The sequence below is a fragment of the Pimephales promelas genome, chromosome 5 (assembly GCF_988280905.1).
Source record: "Pimephales promelas chromosome 5, fPimPro1.hap1.1, whole genome shotgun sequence".
NCBI classification, from domain to species: domain Eukaryota; kingdom Metazoa; phylum Chordata; class Actinopteri; order Cypriniformes; family Leuciscidae; genus Pimephales; species Pimephales promelas.
In genome coordinates, this window is record NC_142773.1 from 27,364,840 (window position 1) to 27,382,978 (window position 18,139).

The 18,139-nt window shown below is 38.0% G+C and overlaps 2 protein-coding genes and 1 non-coding gene across 11 annotated transcripts; all 3 read left to right on the top strand.

Moving 5' to 3' along the window:
- The first annotated feature begins 404 nt into the window (after positions 1–404).
- On the top strand, positions 405–13,628 carry puf60a (poly-U binding splicing factor a). Of its 9 annotated transcripts, none has more exons than XM_039678230.2 (15): positions 441–540; positions 1,347–1,418; positions 2,824–2,935; positions 3,471–3,566; positions 6,035–6,124; positions 6,302–6,370; positions 6,667–6,828; positions 6,936–7,028; positions 7,143–7,356; positions 7,664–7,854; positions 8,145–8,201; positions 9,719–9,796; positions 10,452–10,563; positions 12,302–12,549; positions 12,912–13,628. In XM_039678230.2, the coding sequence occupies exons 4-15, from the start codon at positions 3,486–3,488 to the stop codon at positions 13,209–13,211; spliced, it is 1,695 nt and encodes a 564-aa protein (XP_039534164.2). In that variant the 5' UTR covers positions 441–540; positions 1,347–1,418; positions 2,824–2,935; positions 3,471–3,485; the 3' UTR covers positions 13,212–13,628. The 9 variants fall into 9 exon arrangements, with proteins under 9 accessions (XP_039534160.2, XP_039534159.2, XP_039534166.1 ...); XM_039678229.2 differs by having other exon boundaries at positions 444–546; XM_039678228.2 differs by lacking the exon at positions 2,824–2,935 and having other exon boundaries at positions 426–540.
- LOC120483283 (small nucleolar RNA SNORA57) lies at positions 6,455–6,591 on the top strand. Its single transcript, XR_005623575.1, has one exon. It is a non-coding gene; the product is annotated as a small nucleolar RNA SNORA57 (small nucleolar RNA).
- Positions 13,629–14,564: 936 nt separating the features above from the next.
- On the top strand, positions 14,565–16,422 carry LOC120483257 (cystatin-like protein). The gene is made up of 4 exons (XM_039678235.2): positions 14,565–14,819; positions 15,009–15,113; positions 15,225–15,290; positions 15,411–16,422. Exons 1-4 carry the CDS (start codon positions 14,619–14,621, stop codon positions 15,534–15,536), a joined length of 498 nt encoding a protein of 165 aa, XP_039534169.2. The 5' UTR covers positions 14,565–14,618; the 3' UTR covers positions 15,537–16,422.
- Positions 16,423–18,139: the final 1,717 nt, after the last annotated feature.

Below are 18,139 nucleotides of genomic sequence, written 5' to 3' on the forward strand. Positions count from 1 at the left end.
AATAAATATTTTGAATAAATTTAAAACATTTTTAATGTATGAATATGAATCACATAATTCATTTCGTTTTTTTCACAATTGTTTTTACTGTTGCATGCTAAAAATCATATAATAGGCTACTTAATGCCAAACAGTATATTTTATAATAATAATTGTTCACAATGTGTATTCATTTTGTTTTCTTGGTGATGGACATATTTAATAGTTTTGTTGTTATTGGTTTTGTTCATTTTTTGTTATGTAGCCTTACGTGTCCAGACTAAAATTACTTTTATAAAACAGGTTTTGGCATCGTCTTATTAGTGGTGCCACATATTATTACAAGAAAACTTTAAAGTAATGTTTTATTAGCCCCTCGAACGTACTTTTTAAGGTCCGAGATGCTCTCCTCCTCCAATCAAAGCCTGATCGGCCACACACACTGCAGCTGCGCGCCTCTTACCTAACGCGCTTTCTCGATATCGCGAGATTTTATAGTCTTCCTCGCGGTGTGGACGTTGGTGCTGGAAGGTGTGCTCAATGGCGGTGGCTGTTTCAGCGGTAAATGTAATATTTTGCTTAATTTCTCTCTTAATATAAACAGAGTATTATTTTATGTGCATATAGTAATGTGTCCGGATAGAGATTTAATTTAAAACAGCTAGATGTACAGGGTTATGGCTAACTAGCTTAGCGCACTGAGAGCGGGATTTTCTTCCCGGCCTGCTGCTGCGTGTCTCTCTTGAAACAGTGATTATTTAATAATGTTCGACTGACCATGTCATTTCTGACCGCTAGGATTTACTTGGAACGGTTGTTTTTAGCTGGTTATTACTAGTATAATAACCTAAACGCATGCGCTTACTCGCTTTCTAAAACGTTTAGTTACATGAGCTAATGCGTTAACCCGTTCACATTGTCCTCCATGAGCTGAATCCACTTCACTGCTGCTCGTGCTCTGTTTCCGTGTTTTACACCGAGGTTTGGTTGCACTGCAGGTGCAACTCGCTTTTGAAAAAAAATGTGCATCACCGATGTATTCAATATCTTCTTGAATACAGTTTAACCCTACATGATATATAAGGCCTCATGCTAGGTCAGAACGAATGGGATAACGTTAACGTTACACATTCAGCATTTATTGAATGCTGCTTTTTTGGCGTGCTAGTCAGTGTTTACTCTGTCAACGTTAGGTATTGTAAATCAGTACAGTACTGCATGTACAAGTTAATTAGTCTATCCACCTTCTACAAATCTTTTGCAGATATCTCAAAACCCATGCTATGATAAGATGAAATTCACCCATACAAGTTGGCAAGTGGGCACAGTGTACATGAGTTTACTGAAACCTCTCTCTTTCCTTATAGACTCCGTTTTGAACCGTAAAAGCTCCCCCATATATAATCTCACAAGACACCCCAGCGGAGAGCAGGCGCTAGGTAAGGGGTCAATCCACTGCTTACCCCGAGACCACAATTAGCCTTTGTCATAAAAGGGATTTGCAAAGCACCTTCGATGTGTCCTATTTCTTCTTTAAATATTGATCAAGAAAAGGTTGCATTTGGCAACCTGTAAGTACGTAATATTTTGTTCAAATGTCACCAGTATGTATGGAAAATGCATCAGAGCGGTAAACGAACGGTAAATAGTTTTTTGCATAGTCATTAGTCACACACTTTCACTATCTTGTTCATTATTTGTCAATCAATCCCATTATACCTTCTTGGTAGCAGACGTCCTTTCGTTTTTGTATGAATACGAGCAGTGTTCGTGTTTTTTGCACTAAAATTCATGGAGATTGTTTTCAGTATATTAAAGGAATAGTTAAGCCAAAAATGAAGATGATTTGCTTATGTTGTTCCAAATCTGTATGACTTTCTTTGTTCAGTAGGAGAAATTGAGGATCGGCCTGGCTGCTCTTTTCCATACAACTGTCGTGGACTTGCTTTCAAGCTTTAACAAGGACATGAAGTACTCCATGCTTCTCGAACCTTTATATTTTAAACCTTCTGATGGCAAAACAAACAAATTTAATTCATTAGTGAAAATGTTGACATCTGCCATTACTCTAGAAAATAATATGGATTTGGAACAATACGAGTAAAGGCTCGTTCACACCAAGAATGATGGCTATAAATAATAGCTGTTTTTAAGTGTGGGCTGCAGTTATTTCATCTAATGTTTTAAATGCTGTAGCTCTTCCAATTATATTGTTTCACGGTGTTATCTGTGGTGTGGACTTCCTTGTTCTCATGGAATTAGAACGATTAGTAAAACTTGTAGTGGTCGATCGATTCATCGGTTTTGCCGATATATCGGTACCAATAGTTGATTGGTGGAACTATATTTATTAGCAAAAATCCACAACGATATTTTTTTCCGGGTTGCGTCTCTTTACACCGGACAAAGCGCTAAAGAGACTGCTGGCATTATACAGAGCAAGAATGGCATCTAGAGGACAAATACAATGATTTGTCCTGTAGAAGCCGCTCTCGCTCTGCATAATGCCAGCGGTCTTTTCTCAGCGCTCGTCAGGTGTAATGACCATGCGCACTTCTCAGCCGTTCCTGCAATGGATGCAACGCGGAAAAAAATAATGGAGTGGATTTTTGCTGATAACGATAATTCCACCAGTCAACTACCGAAACCGATATATCTGCAAAATCGGTCTAGTTTTTTGGTCCTTTACATTAGAGGCAACTTTTTTTTCTTTTTTTCCATGGATTTGGATGTTAGTGAATTCATGTTGTCTTCCTACCCAGTTCTACTTTTCTAAGTAGGTTTGTTTTTCTTTTCCTTTTTCCTTTTTTTGTCATTTCTCTCTATGTGTTGTCTGTGCTGTAGAACATATCTCTTGGTTGTACTATATTTCCAAAGCCAATGGCAGAACTTTTTGGGTTCAAACCTCCTTAAGGGGGGTGGGCAGTGCACCACTCTGGAGTTCATTTGAGCAAAGGTACTTAAGTTTTCTCTTGTGTAGTATAAAATGATAGGGCTAAATTACTTTAGTATATGTACGGTTATATGGTCAGATATAACCTGATAACAAAATCCAAGTATTTGTTTTGTTCCCCTTACAATTTTGTGAGGATCCTGTAAATTGAATGTATACCGAAGGGTTTTATATCAGCAGTATTTTTGATAAGTCCTAGGCTACACTGAAGGCATCCAAAACGTAGAAAGCAGTTTGAAAAAGCTTGTTTATCTAAAACCATTTGACATTTAATTATGTAGATTTCTTTCCAGCACTAGCCCCAACACTGATTTTTTTTATTGCATTTATAAAGATCAAAAAGTAAATGATTAGCATAAAATGCATAATTAAAAATTTTGTTAAAGAGAAGTATCCTGATGTATTATGACTAATACCATTTGAGTTTGGTCTTAATCTAGATGGTTTTAAAAGCTGTAAGGAAGTTGTCCAGTGTGAATGTACAGTTTCGCTGCAGCTCGCATTCATCAGGTCTGACAGATGACTGTGCTCTGTGCAGGGAGGCGAGGCTCTGATGATGGAGAATGGACAGAGCACAGCCTCGAAGCTCGGCCTGCCGCCACTCACCGCTGAACAGCAGGAGGCGCTGCAAAGGGTGAGACTCCCCAGATACTTCTACTTCTGCACATTTATACTGAAATCAATAATTGTGTATAATTATTAAGAGTGGGATAGTGTACCAGACAGGGGCCCTCATTTATATGTTTGTGATTAGTTACACCTTGCTTAGTTCTATGATCAGGTTGATGGGAGATTTGGGGTGTGCACTAATGGTATTTAAGGAAATCAGCATGAAGAGCTAAAAGACTTGCTTCCTCTGCTGCCTTTTTTCTTGCTGTCACAAAATGAAAATAGTAATGAATAACCTATAATCAGTGTACATACTGAAAAATAGTTGTATCGTGTAAAGGGGTGATGAACTGTGAAAATAAAATTTTTCTTGAGCTTTTGACATCTAAGAGGTCATATTATAAGAATATCCTGTAAGTTTCAGATCTGAGAACGTCCTTGTTAGTCCAATAAAAGCTTTTATTGACACCAGGCTCAGCAAAGGACTCATTTATCAAAGTGGGGAACTATGACGTCAAAGAGAATAAAACACCACCCCCGCAGAAGATGATCAACGCCTACTTCAACACTGCCGGTTTAGCCCCGCCCACCGATTCGTGCATTACACGCATAGTTAAATAACATAGGCCTACCTCGTGATGACAATCCAGATCGAGCTACCGAGCAATTCAAAATATTGTGCAGTGCCTGGTTGTGGAAGAAGACAATCGCTGCATAAGCTTCCTCTGTATTCCAATAGGACTGCATGGATAAACTTTATTTTTAATGACGTTCCAGCTGATGAGGTAAAACATTGTCTGTTTTTTCGCTTCATTTCACTGAGGATTGTTTTGTAAACAAGACTGGATTTGCAGACCGATTAAAAGTAACAGTGCTGTGCCGTCTATATTGGATCTGACAGGAATGGTGCAACACATGGACTCTGGGTCGAACGTGTATGGGAGAATCATTCCGGTTAACATTAGACGTTTTCAAAACAATTTTCCCCACGTGCACAGAGTGAGTTGAAACTCATTATAATATGCAAAACTTATCCACTCACAGCAGTGGGCGTTTACTTCCAAGCCTTCAATGCGAGACGCCCATAAAAACCGAACGGTTTTGAGCTAGGCTCAAAACTAGGGTAGAAAATAGCCTATTACTCATTCATTTTGATGTTTTTGAATGTAAAAACCAAGCAAACGTCATAAGTTGACCTCAGACAACAATATAATAAAATTTAAAAAGCCAGTTCATGACCCCTTTAAGAGCCATCTTAAGTGCAGCCTTGTGTGATATCTGCACATTTAGCTTGAAGCCAAAATTTCTGTAATTTTTTTTTTTTTTTTTTCCATGTCTTCTAGCTTTATAAGTATGTCTTTGCTCTGTGCACATGTACACTCACCTAAAGGATTATTAGGAACACCTGTTCAATTTCTCATTAATGCAATTATCTAATCAACCAATCACATGGCAGTTGCTTCATTCCATTTAGGGGTGTGGTCCTGGTCAAGAAAATCTCCTGAACTCCAAACTAAATGTCAGAATGGGAAAGAAAGGTGATTTAAGCAATTTTGCCCGAGTCTCGATTTCTGTTGAGACATTCAGATGGTAGAGTCAGAATTTGGCGTAAACAGAATGAGAACATGGATCCATCATGCCTTGTTACCACTGTGCAGGCTGGTGGTGTTGTAATGGTGTGGGGGATGTTTTCTTGGCACACTTTAGGCCCCTTAGTGCCAATTGGGCATTGTTTAAATGCCACAGCCTACTTGAGCATTGTTTCTGACCATGTCCATCCCTTTATGACCACCATGTATCCATCCTCTGATGGCTACTTCCAGCAGGATAATGCACCATGTCGCAAAGCTTGAATCATTTCTAATTGGTTTATTGAACATGACAATGAGTTCACTGTACTAAAATCGATCTCAACCCAATAGAGCATATTTGGGATGTGGTGGAACGGGAGCTTCATGCCCTGGATGTGCATCCCACAAATCTCCATCAACTGCAAGATGCTATCCTATCAATATGGGCCAACATTAAAGAATGCTTTCACCACCTTGTTGAATCAATGCCACGTAGAATTAAGGCAGTTCTGAAGGCAAAAGGGGGTCAAACACAGTATTAGTTGATTAGTTTAGATTATTAGTTCCTAATAATCCTTTAGGTGAGTGTAAGCAAGCAGTGGACAAGAACAGAGCCAGTGCTATGCCTTCAGTACTAACAATTCAGTTCAGTGGTGTCTGATTATCTGCTAGTACTATTCTCAATTGCTGGTACTCTATTTAAAGTGGGGGATCATTCTCATTTAACTTTTTGTAATTATCTAATTTGTGAAATATTATTATTGACATAGTTTAGACAAATGAACTAACAATTTCATCTTGTAAAATTAAATATTATATCTAGCAAGAGCTATCTAGCCTGGCTATTTGTGATCTTGCTGAGGTGGTTTGAAGTTGTTACTTTAGTGGACACTCATTTGGTGTTATGTGCTCTCAATTGTAGGCAAAGAAGTATGCCATGGAACAAAGCATCAAGAGCGTCCTGGTCAAACAGACCCTTGCCCATCAGCAGCAACAGCTCAGCAACCTACAGGTAAAACTGCTCAAGAACGTAGGAAATAGTATTTTTAAACTTTTAATGCTTGGTGTATTCATAAACGATTGTAATTATGTATCATAATGTGAATGTTGTGTGAAGGACCCTTTCTAAAGTCATCTGACAACATCCCACTGTGGTACAATACTCAAGCTGGTTTGTTTTTCCTGACAGATGCCTAATTCCCTTCAGATGGCCTCATTATCGATGGGGTTTGGAGATCCCCTCTCACCACTACAGTCTGTAAGTCCAACACAGTTTCTCCAAGTAACTGTGCAACCTTCATTCCTGTTCTGTATGTTAATGCAGTTGTAAATGTTTGTTTTCCCTCCTTTTCTTGGCATATATGTGGTTGTTCAGTACTCATGTGTGTAATGTTTGGAGGTAAAGAAAAGCCAGTGCTATGTCTTCGGTGCCAGCATGTTTATTGTCTGCTGGTTCTATCCTCAATCAGTGGAACAAGCTTATGAATAATAAACATTTTGAATTAGCAGATTCCTGATTTGGCACCATCTGATCATATCAGTTGTCTATTACAGGTTGCAGCACAGAGGCAACGAGCATTAGCCATAATGTGCCGTGTTTATGTTGGGTCAATCTACTACGAGCTGGGAGAAGACACGATCAGACAGGCCTTTGCTCCTTTCGGTCCCATTAAGAGCATTGACATGTCTTGGGACTCTGTTACATTAAAACACAAGGTCAGGAGGTCTTATTTAATAATTGTGAGGTTTTATGAATTACCATTTTATGTTTACTGATTATTGCTGTATTTTTTTAAACTGACGATAATCTGCTTTTTCTGCAGGGTTTTGCATTTGTTGAGTATGAAGTACCAGAAGCAGCACAGCTTGCTTTAGAACAGATGAACTCCGTTATGCTGGGCGGAAGAAACATTAAAGTGAGCACTGTGAAAATTAATTTTAATAAGTTGTGAGCCAACTTTTTTCCCCCTAGACATTTAAAATGAATCCTGTTCTGATGTGTTATTTCTGTTGCGTTTCAACACTTGTAGGTGGGGCGACCGAGCAACATTGGTCAGGCTCAACCGATCATAGACCAGCTAGCCGAAGAAGCGCGCGCCTTCAACCGGATTTACGTGGCATCCGTGCATCCCGACTTGTCAGACGACGACATCAAGAGCGTGTTCGAGGCCTTCGGAAGAATCAAGTCTTGCATGCTGGCGCGGGACCCCACGACGGGAAAACACAAAGGCTATGGCTTCATAGGTGAGCGGGCGACTGCTTCACCTATTCGGATGAATATATATGTATCTGACTGAGAGCAGTCAGTCATGGCAGAATGCTGTTCTCTACATGTCTCACAGGGGATAGAGAAGGGTGGGGGCAGGTTCCTCACATGCTTTCATAGTAAGTTTTTATTTCTGTTGTCGTTGTTTTCTTAGGCTCTGTTACGGACATTTGTGCCATAAGTACCCGCTGGTAATTACACAGTAACTGTCTCAGAGCTCTGGTAGATTTATGCTGAGTCTTCTTGGATGCTGTTGAGTCTTAGTCCTCCCTGTTTCCTCTGTAGAATATGACAAGGCCCAGTCGTCGCAGGATGCCGTTTCCTCCATGAACCTTTTCGACTTGGGTGGGCAGTACCTCCGAGTGGGCAAAGCCGTCACGCCACCGATGCCCCTCCTGACTCCAACGACGCCGGGCGGACTGCCTCCCGCTGCTGCCGTAGCCGCCGCAGCCGCCACTGCCAAAATCACAGCACAGGTGAGCATTTATACACCTCACTCATCTATTGTTAGTCAGGGAAAGTGTGTGTGAGTGTGAGCTGCTGCTACCTTTGACATTTAAAAGCCTTCCTTTTGTAAAGTAAGGCAGCGTGATTTTAATTCGCTTAGCAAAGCTAGTGCAGACACTTGGTCCTGTATGTAAGGGCTTGATTTGAATCAGCTAAGGCATTGACTGGCATGAAGACTCAGTTATGACACAACATTACTTATTTGAGACCGAGCTTTTACATGCAGAAAGATAACATAGCGTGTAAACTCCAAAAACAGATGGCATGGAATCTGTCCCAGCCGGAGAATCGGACAGAAGACTTCCTCAACTGTCTGGTAAATCCTTCAGGAAATTCTGTTCAAAGCACGCTGGTGCCTTTTTGTTTTGTGTAGCATATGAGTGTGGGGAGAGACTTGTCTTCAAGACCTCCCAGTAACAGTGATGCTAGGTAGTGAATGTTTTCTAGACAGGCCCATATACTTGAAAGCTGAGCAGATTTAGTCGCAGGTGACTTTAAGGAGCACCTCTGCAAATGTTTTTTTTAGCTACATTATGCCTCTTATCTGTAACCTGGGTTCTGGCCCACATATTGATGAATTTATTATTCTGGATGTCTGCTTAATCTCTTGAGGCTTTTATTATCTCTTGATAGTTCTTTGTTAATAGGTGTGCCATTAATGTTTTAATACTGAGATTTAATACATTTTGGCATTTTCTATTGTGGATTACTGCCATTTTAGTTAATTTTATGGCCATCTATGCTACAGCATAGATCATGCTAAAGTTGGCAAACTAAGCTACTCAATATTTTGTAAATCTGTATGATCAGTGATGTAATTGTTCTATGTTGTCTCATGCATAGTTTAGTTTCAATTTTTTATTGTGTAAGCAAATGTAACTTGTTTAGCAGTGTCTAAATTAAATATACAAGTAATATTTAATTGATACAGATTCCTAATAATAAATTTAGCTTGTTTTGTTACATGTTCTTGACCTTTATTTCAGGTCTTGGGCCTAGTTGCATGAAATGCCTGAATGGTTGGGTGCGCAAACCCTTTAGAACAGACACTGCACTATTGTGTTTAGTGTCAAGAAACGTTCTATGTCTTTTAGCAGTTAGCTTTTCGCTTTTAATTTATTTTTTATATACATTTAACTGTTCAAAGTTTGGGTTGGGAAGATTTTTTGTGTATTGGTAACTCTTTAATGCTCGCCAAGGCTGCGTTTATTTCATTATAAATACAGTAAAAACCATTATTATTTTTTTATACAATTTAAAACTGTTTTTCAATGTATTTTAAAATAAAAACTTTACTGAGATGGCAAAGATGATTAAAAAAAATTGTCATCAGCTATCCACCAAGTTGAATATTTGAATATTCGATCTGCAATAGTTTGAACATTTTGAAATACTATTTGAATTTAGATAAATGTTGCTTTGCTGGCCAATAAGTGCAGTGGATTCATGATAAATGTTAAGCATGCAACCTAAAATTCTGTTATAACAAAATGCACCACTGATTGGCGCTGTGGAGTGTGGATTTATCCAGTTAGTTATCTCATTTGATGACAGAATGGCGTCGTCTGCCTCTAGGCACAGCAAAGTTTTGTCAGCATGGTTATGTTTGGAGTGAACTTTGTGAGGTGAAACTGAGTTATCACCAACGCGATAAGTAATCATAAGAAATGTAGGTAGGTGCAGATGTACCCCAGAGCTAGTTAGGAGACCACTAATCTAATAGCAAAATGATCTCGAAACATTGTTCAGGGAGACTTGTATCAGGGACAGAAATCATAAAGCTTTGCAAGAAACGTGGTCGCTTAGCACACTATCATGTTTGTGTCCCTGCAGCATCTGTTGGTGGAGCGCTTTTTCTCCTCATCCGGCCTTATTGTTGAAGGACTAAACAACCGACTTTCATCCGAGCATGTAGATATACTTGTTTTTCTCAAGAACATGTGAAACAATATAAACACACGATAACCATATGCTGACTTAAGTGTATACATTCTGTATGATAATTGACAGTCTGATTTATGCACTGCGTGAGCTTAATGCTTCTGTTCATTTCATTTTTGTATGCACACTTTAATGTTTTAAGCTTAAAAAAACACCTCATGATATAATGTTAGCTTGTTGTGTATATCCTAATCATAAGCTTGTTCAGAAATGGTGACAAAAACGTAGTGATTGTAAAAAGACGTCTTTCTCGTTAAACTTCAGTTAACTAAACAATCGAATATTCAAATATTCGAACACAGTATTTTTGAGTTGGAATAAACCTTGTGTACAAAGGCTTAAGGGACAGCTGAGCATATATAGCGTATAACTGAGCATGTATGTTGAGTATATCTTCTGCTATGGAGAGGACAATACATGTAGATATATTTTATTAATTAATGCTGACAAAAAAAATCGTAATTTCTCAATAGCCCATTAACACCATCTGCCGATTTTTATGCAGCTGGCCCAAGGCTTGTCTGTGTGTGCAAAGGTCTGTTTGTCCACTCGTGTTGGTGTTATGTGTGCATTTAACGGGCGCTGTCCAGGCGGTGTTTCTATATGTCCCACTCTGTTCTTCCAGGAAGCGGTAGCGGGAGCATCTATTCTGGGGGCGATGGCTGGGGGTACGGGCCTGAATCTGCCCCAGATTCCACAGGCCGTCATGGCTGCTCAGGCCCCAGGGGTCATTACAGGTAGGTACAATCATAAGGTGTTTGTAGTATTTTGTTAGTATTGTGGATCTCTACAATCACTAGTGTGCCTTAATTGTGTTGTACGTCTTCAGTATTTTGGTTCTGCATGTAGTTGAATTTTTGTATGAGTGGGGCCCTTTAATTGGATGTCTTTTGCATGAATGATAGCATTTCATGTATTTTTTTAAAACAGAATTATTAGGTACATTTACAGGAGTCTGACCAAAACATAATTAAATAGGCTTTATTTTTTATTTCAAAGTCTTAATTCAACAGGCATGACCGCCCACGCATTACTTGATACTATTTTAATGGTTGTCCTCAGACCTGTTTGTTTTACTTGCAAACGCCCACCATGTTTTCCCATTTCCACATTAGCATATATGTGCACAATCTCTCTCTCTCCCTCAGGTTTCTGTTGTCCTACACAGTACTCAGTTTAACGTGGCCTGTCGTGGGTCGTGTCCACTAATAGATTTCTCTTTTATTTTCTCTTCTCTCCTTGTCTCTTTCTTTCTCCTTTTCTCTCTCCTCTCTTCCCCTCCCTGTCTTTATTCTCCAAATTCGCCATGACCCTTCCCTTTTGCTGCACACTGATCAACCAAGTTTGAAGAGGACTGTTTCTAACCCCTTCCCTCATAAACAAATCTCTCATTCGTATTGGCCAGTGAGTCTCACAGATCTCAGATGTTTTTTTTTTGTTTTTTTTTTGGAATTGATCATGAAGGCAAGCCAAGACGACGGATGGGGGTTTCAAATAAAGAGGAAAAATGACCCAAATCTTAAATCTTTTTCTTTCAAACTTAAAAAAATACAGTCACCGAGGCAAGAAGCGAGCAGGTACAGAGGGGGAAATGCTTAAGCAATGCCAGAACTGTCTGATTTCTACATGTTTTTCCCCTTTCTTTTAATGAATCATTTCCTTGAAAGATGAGTGTTTCCTGTTACTGTTCAGATAAATATTTTCTTTAAGGAATAGTTCAAATTAAAAATTTAAGACATTCAATGAAAGTCTTTATCCGCTCTAGCACTCCTTGGCACTTTCATAAGTGAGTTTCATTGACATTAATTCTCAAGTTCATCTCCCTGATGCTGGCATCCAGTCATTAGTTAACGTCTCACTGGAGGGGGAAGATGATCATCAGTGAATAATTATATATTTCAATTATTAGCATTTAATTTTGAACATTAATTGTCATTCAAACTAGTGGTTTGAAAATGCAGTGTCGAGTGAACCTATGAAAGAGAACCACTTTTCTTAAAGTTCCCTCGTTGTCCAGAAAAATATTCTAAAGCTCCCCAAATAGCAGCTTTTTATTGACAGCCATTTTAAACTGTTTTTTTGATTATCAAATACTGGGGCTAATGATATTAAATTAACATGATGATGAATCTAAATGAAAAGATAATATATTTTTAAATATTTGTTATTTGTTGTGCCCTGCCCCCCATTATCTCCATCCAACTAATACACTGCTCATAGTTTTAAGATTTCCTTTTTTTTTTCATATAAAAAGGTGTAGGTTTGAAATGTCAGCCTAGATGACAATATTTGAGTGAACTCTCTTAATGTGCTTTTCATTTTTTTAAGTGTTTTTTTCAGGGAACAGTCCTGTAATGACCGTGTAGTCTGTTAATTGTCCATTTCGCTGGCATAGAGGGGGATTTATAGGTGTCTTGCTGAGATTCAGTGTCAGACCATGGTCAATAATATACTGACTCCTGTGTTTTTGTGCAGGGGTGACGCCGGCCCGGCCCACGATGCCTGTTGTGCCTCAGGTGGGCCTTGTGAACCCGGTGTTGGCCTCTCCACCGTCACTCTCAGCAGCTGTGGCTGCAGCCCAAGAGGCAAAGAAGGAAAAGGAAGAGGAGGAATCTGCTCAAGATGGCACGGGCCAGGAGATGCTCAGTGAACAGGAGCATATGAGCATTTCAGGCAGCAGTGCAAGGCATATGGTCATGCAGAAACTCCTGAGAAAACAAGAGGTTAGTTCTCAATCACTAATGTTTGGGGTTGTCAAGAAATGATTTAAAGTCTTATGATCAAAAAACATAAAAACAGTAATATTATGAAATTTCTATATAAATTAACTGTTGCATTTTAAAGTTGTGTTTTATTTTTTTATGATGGCAAAGCTGATTTTTCAGCAGTCATTACTCCAGCCTTAAGTGTCACATGGTCCTGACCCTGTGTTATCCTTAATTATTAAAAATATGAATTTCTTTAGAATAAATCAATCTTACAGATGCCAAAATTTTGAATGGTAGTGTATGCAAGTAGATGACTTTGCAATGCTATAATGGAGAGAGGTGAGTTTTAAACCCTTTTCTGTATGCTGTTTCCTCAGTCTACGGTTATGGTGCTCAGAAACATGGTTGGACCTGAAGACATAGATGATGATCTGGAAGGAGAAGTAACAGAGGAATGTGGGAAGTTCGGAGCCGTTAATAGAGTGATCATTTACCAGGAGAAGCAGGGTGAGGAGGAGGATGCCGAAGTCATTGTAAAGATCTTCGTAGAGTTTTCAGCAGCATCAGAAATGAACAAGGCCATTCAGGCGCTCAACAACCGCTGGTTCGGAGGTCGCAAGGTGATCGCTGAAGTGTACGATCAGGAACGGTTTGACAACAGTGACCTTTCTGCATAGACTGTCAAATACATCCTGCCCTACATAACCTTTTCTTCTCTCTCCATCTCTCCCTTGTCCTCTCTCACTTACACAGAAGCAGCCGCCAGCCACTCTTCCCAGTGGTACTGGCTTCTCTTTATAACTTGTAATTATTTTTTATCGATGTTGATATTAATATTATTAATGATCCCATCTTGGGACAGGTGAGGAAATGCTCATGAATATTTTTTTTATTGTTGCTGTACTTTAATGTGAATGACTGGATGCCCCCTTCCCTTTTTTGGTCCATTGGTTTACTCCCCATTCCACCAATCAGATGTTGTTCAAATTCAGTTTTTGTTGTTTTTGCCCCCTCTTATTGTTTAAAATATTGTCAATAGCTTGTCATGATGCTCTTGGTTTCAAATGCCAGAACAATAAATTCTTCAAATATGACACTTGGGTCTTTTCTCTTTATGATATTTTAAGTACATCAAAAAGTCTTTTTAGTGGTTGTTGTTGTTTTTGAACTTTGTCCTCTGTTTAGAAGAATTGCAGGTGCTGGAATTATGGTTAAAGTGAAATAAACAAGGTATGGAGTGGATCTAAATGCAGCCATGAGCCAAAGTTTATATTTGCGTACTGTTGGTTAATCTTCAGATCAAACATGGATTGTTTTATCAGGAGTTGTGTAAACTTTCCATTTGAACTTTGAAAGCAGAAAAACAAATGGTGAACATGAGCATTAAGTAGCATAAATCTGAGGTCTAAATGTTTCTTTACCTTTTTGTGAATATAAGCCTTTAAAAGGTTTGGAATCAAAGCAGAAAGTCTTGCATGAGGGATTTTCATGTTTCATTTTAAAACATTCTCCACCACGTGGCTTAGATTTTTATAACTCCGTAACCCAGCGTAGAGGAACTTGATAAATGTGCACAGTTGCATCTTTTCTGAACATTGTGGCTTTGAGATGTTCATTTGGGGAAATGCTTGTCCCAAAGAGTCTTTGCAATGCTAGTTTTGTCAGTTGTATTGACTTGCATTTAGTTTATAATGGTTCACCACCTTACAAGTTGGATGTGAGTCATGCTAGTCTTTATATTATATTGGCTAATCTAAAGTCATTAGATGGACGAATCGGAATATTCTAAGAAAATAAAATGGTTTTTGTTGAGCTTCAAGATTTAATTACCAAAGTATGTTTGAAAATGTATTTGCTGATAGTGTGTCATGATTTATTCTTAAGAATTTCCTGACTTGGTCTTAAAAGGGTCTTTTAAAAAGGGATCTTAAATTTATCTTCATAAGTATTATTTCATCATCGTGGGGAGGGCCTGGTTACAAAGTAAACCAATCACAGCAGTTGTGGTCTGTGTAGATGTGACACCAGTGACTGGTTCTGACTAAAATCAGGCTAACAGCGCAGAACATCAGTTACTGTGCAAGATGAGAGGTTTACTGTTACTGCTTAATGCTCTGTTACTGCTGGAGTCAACAGACGGAAACAAAGAATATCATCAACTAAGCCAAAATGATACGCGCATTGTTGACAGGGCAATACAACTAGCCAATACTGACAAGGAAATACAACAAGCCAATGAGAAATATGGAGCCAAACACCTTGATTTTGCCTTCATTTTAGATGCTGTAAGTGATTTATTTCCAATTTGATCATTATACTGTAAATTCCTAATTTTACTGTAAATTGTATTTTGATTTTGTTTTCAGTGCTTATGCATCTGCCTTAAAGTGCTTGATAAAAATAGTTAAAATATCTACATGTATGGTTGTCATCTTTATGCTTTACATGTCTCTTTCCCCTACTGTACATGAAAGAATTATGAGAAGAGCATGCTTCATGTGATATTAAAACCCACCTCATGTGACAAGACGACAGAGAACACCCATCAGAAAGACTGTACAATCCAAAAGAAGGCAAGAGTAAGTAGCTCACTCTCACAGAAGGATCTTGATAGTCTATGCCTCGGAGTCATTGTAGAATACACTTTAAAAATAACTTCATTTCACACTGCTCTATTGTGTTTTTCTCAGCCTCAAGTTTCGTGTGTTAGCTGTCGTGAAGTAATGTCCTGTTTACTTCTTAAAGAAAAAGAGAAGGTACATCACACATTAGTCACAAATTGTGGACAAAGACCTTCTTCATTCAACATCATGATCCAACATTTTTGTTGTATAAGATATTCCTGCACTAAAATGTTTTAACTGTTCTCATTGCAGATTTTAACAACTATATCCAAATGTTTAAATCCCTCATCTGGGAGAACTCATAAACCTGGGGAAGTACATCCATTGTTATTAAAAACAGAAAAAGAGCAACAAACTGGATGTCTGGGATGTATCTGAGAAATAAAAAAGATCGAAAATCTTTGCAACTGGCCATATGGAAAAAAAAAAACTACTAATGAAATGTAACCTATAAAAATGACCTCTCAGAACAAGTTTCTTTATCTAAAATTGTATTATGAAGATTAATGTGCATTTTTTTCTCAATTGTCTGTTTTTTCAATTGTAATTTTGTAATTTTGAGTGAAATATGGAAAGTAGAGTAAGCTAGTCTACATTAGTACGTCCTGTGTTGAATAACATAAGTCAAGTAGAGGACCTTGTGAAATTGTCCCCAATTTCCATGAATGAAATGTTACAAATCTTGATCTTTAGATGATTTATTGGCACTGAATTTGAGAGGCCCAGTTTAATCTTCAAAACATCTGTAAACAAATGTCCTGCAGTGTGACACTGTTATTTAGTTATTTTGTCTGTTTTCATTTGTGTTTTAAATCAATACAAATTATATTAAGGGACTTGAAGGTCGAATGCTAACTGTCAGCTTTGTTAAGTAATTTTAATTAAATTAATTATAACTAACATTCCTTTTTCTTTCAGGATTAACATATGCTTTTGAAAACTAAACATCCCCAACACTTATGTCAAAGTGTGTCTGAATATGTAACAAAAGGGGAAACAAAACTTGACAGCTGTCTAAATATATAACCTCATGACTTGTGTAACAAGCTGAAGTAATCAAATAATCCAGATTTGCTTTTACCTAACCGAAGGTTTTGCTGAATTATAAAGAACTTAATCATATTGTAGAAAAATGGTTTGATGAATTAGGTCACTTTTTCTATGCTCCTATTCTATAAAAACTGTTGTACACTTTTTGGTGGGGGGATTCTTCCTGAAAATGATCTGAGATCTCCTGGCCATGATTAAAGCATATTCGAAGGCATTTTTCTGGAGTCTGTCTGATTACTGTTGCGCAGCGGGCTGAACACTAGAGAACCAGGCCTTATTCCCAAATGATAATGTTCATAAGGGACGGAGACGGCTAGTGTAGCATAAATTTGTCAAATTAAGTCAGGTGTACTGTATGTGAATTTATAGGTTTAAAGCTATAAAATGGCGTCTCAGTGTCACATCTGAATAACAATGTGTAATACTTGTGTACAGGATCACTACTTTTCAAACAATTTAAACATATTTCAAAATATTACACTGCATTCATTATTTTTTCATATATTAACTGAGAATTTACAGGGAATATTTACCCCTTTTACAAAAAATGTATTTATCACACTGCATGACAGTTGACAATGCAAGAAGGTCATTAAAAGTAAAAGACAACAACAGAATTGGTTATGGCGTACCTTTTAAAACCATATAACTATTCCACATTTATTTCTATAATTAGTCGCTGTATTTAGAGTTTTTCTTTATCGCTTTGACTCAATTCTCAAATGAGATTTTTTTTCTCAAAACAAAAAGGTGTCGAACGATTATTTTTTTGTTCACATCAGATTTGGATTTCTTACTGATTTTTAAGCAAATTGCATGTGTTTTGGTACATGTGTGCAGAAGAGATACAATTGTCCACTATTTGCACATCTAAATGCACGATCAAAACTGAGTTGATTCTCAGTGAAACTGCCAAACTCTTCACTTCTAAACATTCTTTCACCGTTTGAGTCTTCAATATGCAAAATGATCCATTAAATTATCAAAATCTGTCAGATGCATGTATTCCATATAGCCTACCTATATGACACGCTTAGAAAAGTGCATTTTATTTTTTATTTTGTGCCACCATTCTTGGTCGAATTACACTACTCGTGTAACTGTGTTTAAATAGGGAAAACGTGGAGTTGTTTGGTCGCCTTAGCCTTCCTGATATTGTTCGAGGCTCAGACTCGCCGTCCAGTTAAAAACTAGATTAAAGACGCTTCACGCTTGTATCCTAATGAATAACATAGCCTAGTTTAAAATAACAAAAAACGGTAACCCTAAGATAACAAATATTACCAGTGAATTATGTCATATGACAAAAGGTTCATAGATAGATAGATAGATAGTTTTGTTTCCCCTTTTGTTATACACAGTCTTGGAAAAAATGCTAAGCAGGTCTATTTTGCAGAGTCTATTTTGATCCTCTTCTCCAATTTGGCAAGCATGTAAATGCAGTTGTAAAGAATTGCTTCTTTCAACTCAGATCTGCAGCAAAAGTGAAACACTTTCTATCAAGTAAAGACCTCGAAATTGTGATTTATGCACTAATTTCGTCCTCAATCTACACTGTCTCTGGTACAGATGGTTCAAAATTCAGCACCAGATTTCTAACAGGAACTAAGAAAAGCGATATCTTCCCCTGTCTGGTCTCATTGCATTGGTTCCCTGTCCAATTTAAGTCGACTATAAGATTCCTCTTTTTGCATTCAAGGCACTGCTGAATTCGTTCCCGGATTACATTTGTGATCTTATTAGAGTGACCATACGCCTAGAGGCCATACACAGCCCCGCATTACATACAAGCCATACACAGTTCCACAGAGAGAACTGTTCCTCGTTCGTAAATTAAAAGGTGATCAAAAGGTTCTCTGTAGTCTCCCAAAGCTTCGGAACAGTCTACCTTTGCAGGGCCTCTCCATGACTGGATGCTTTTAAATCCATAT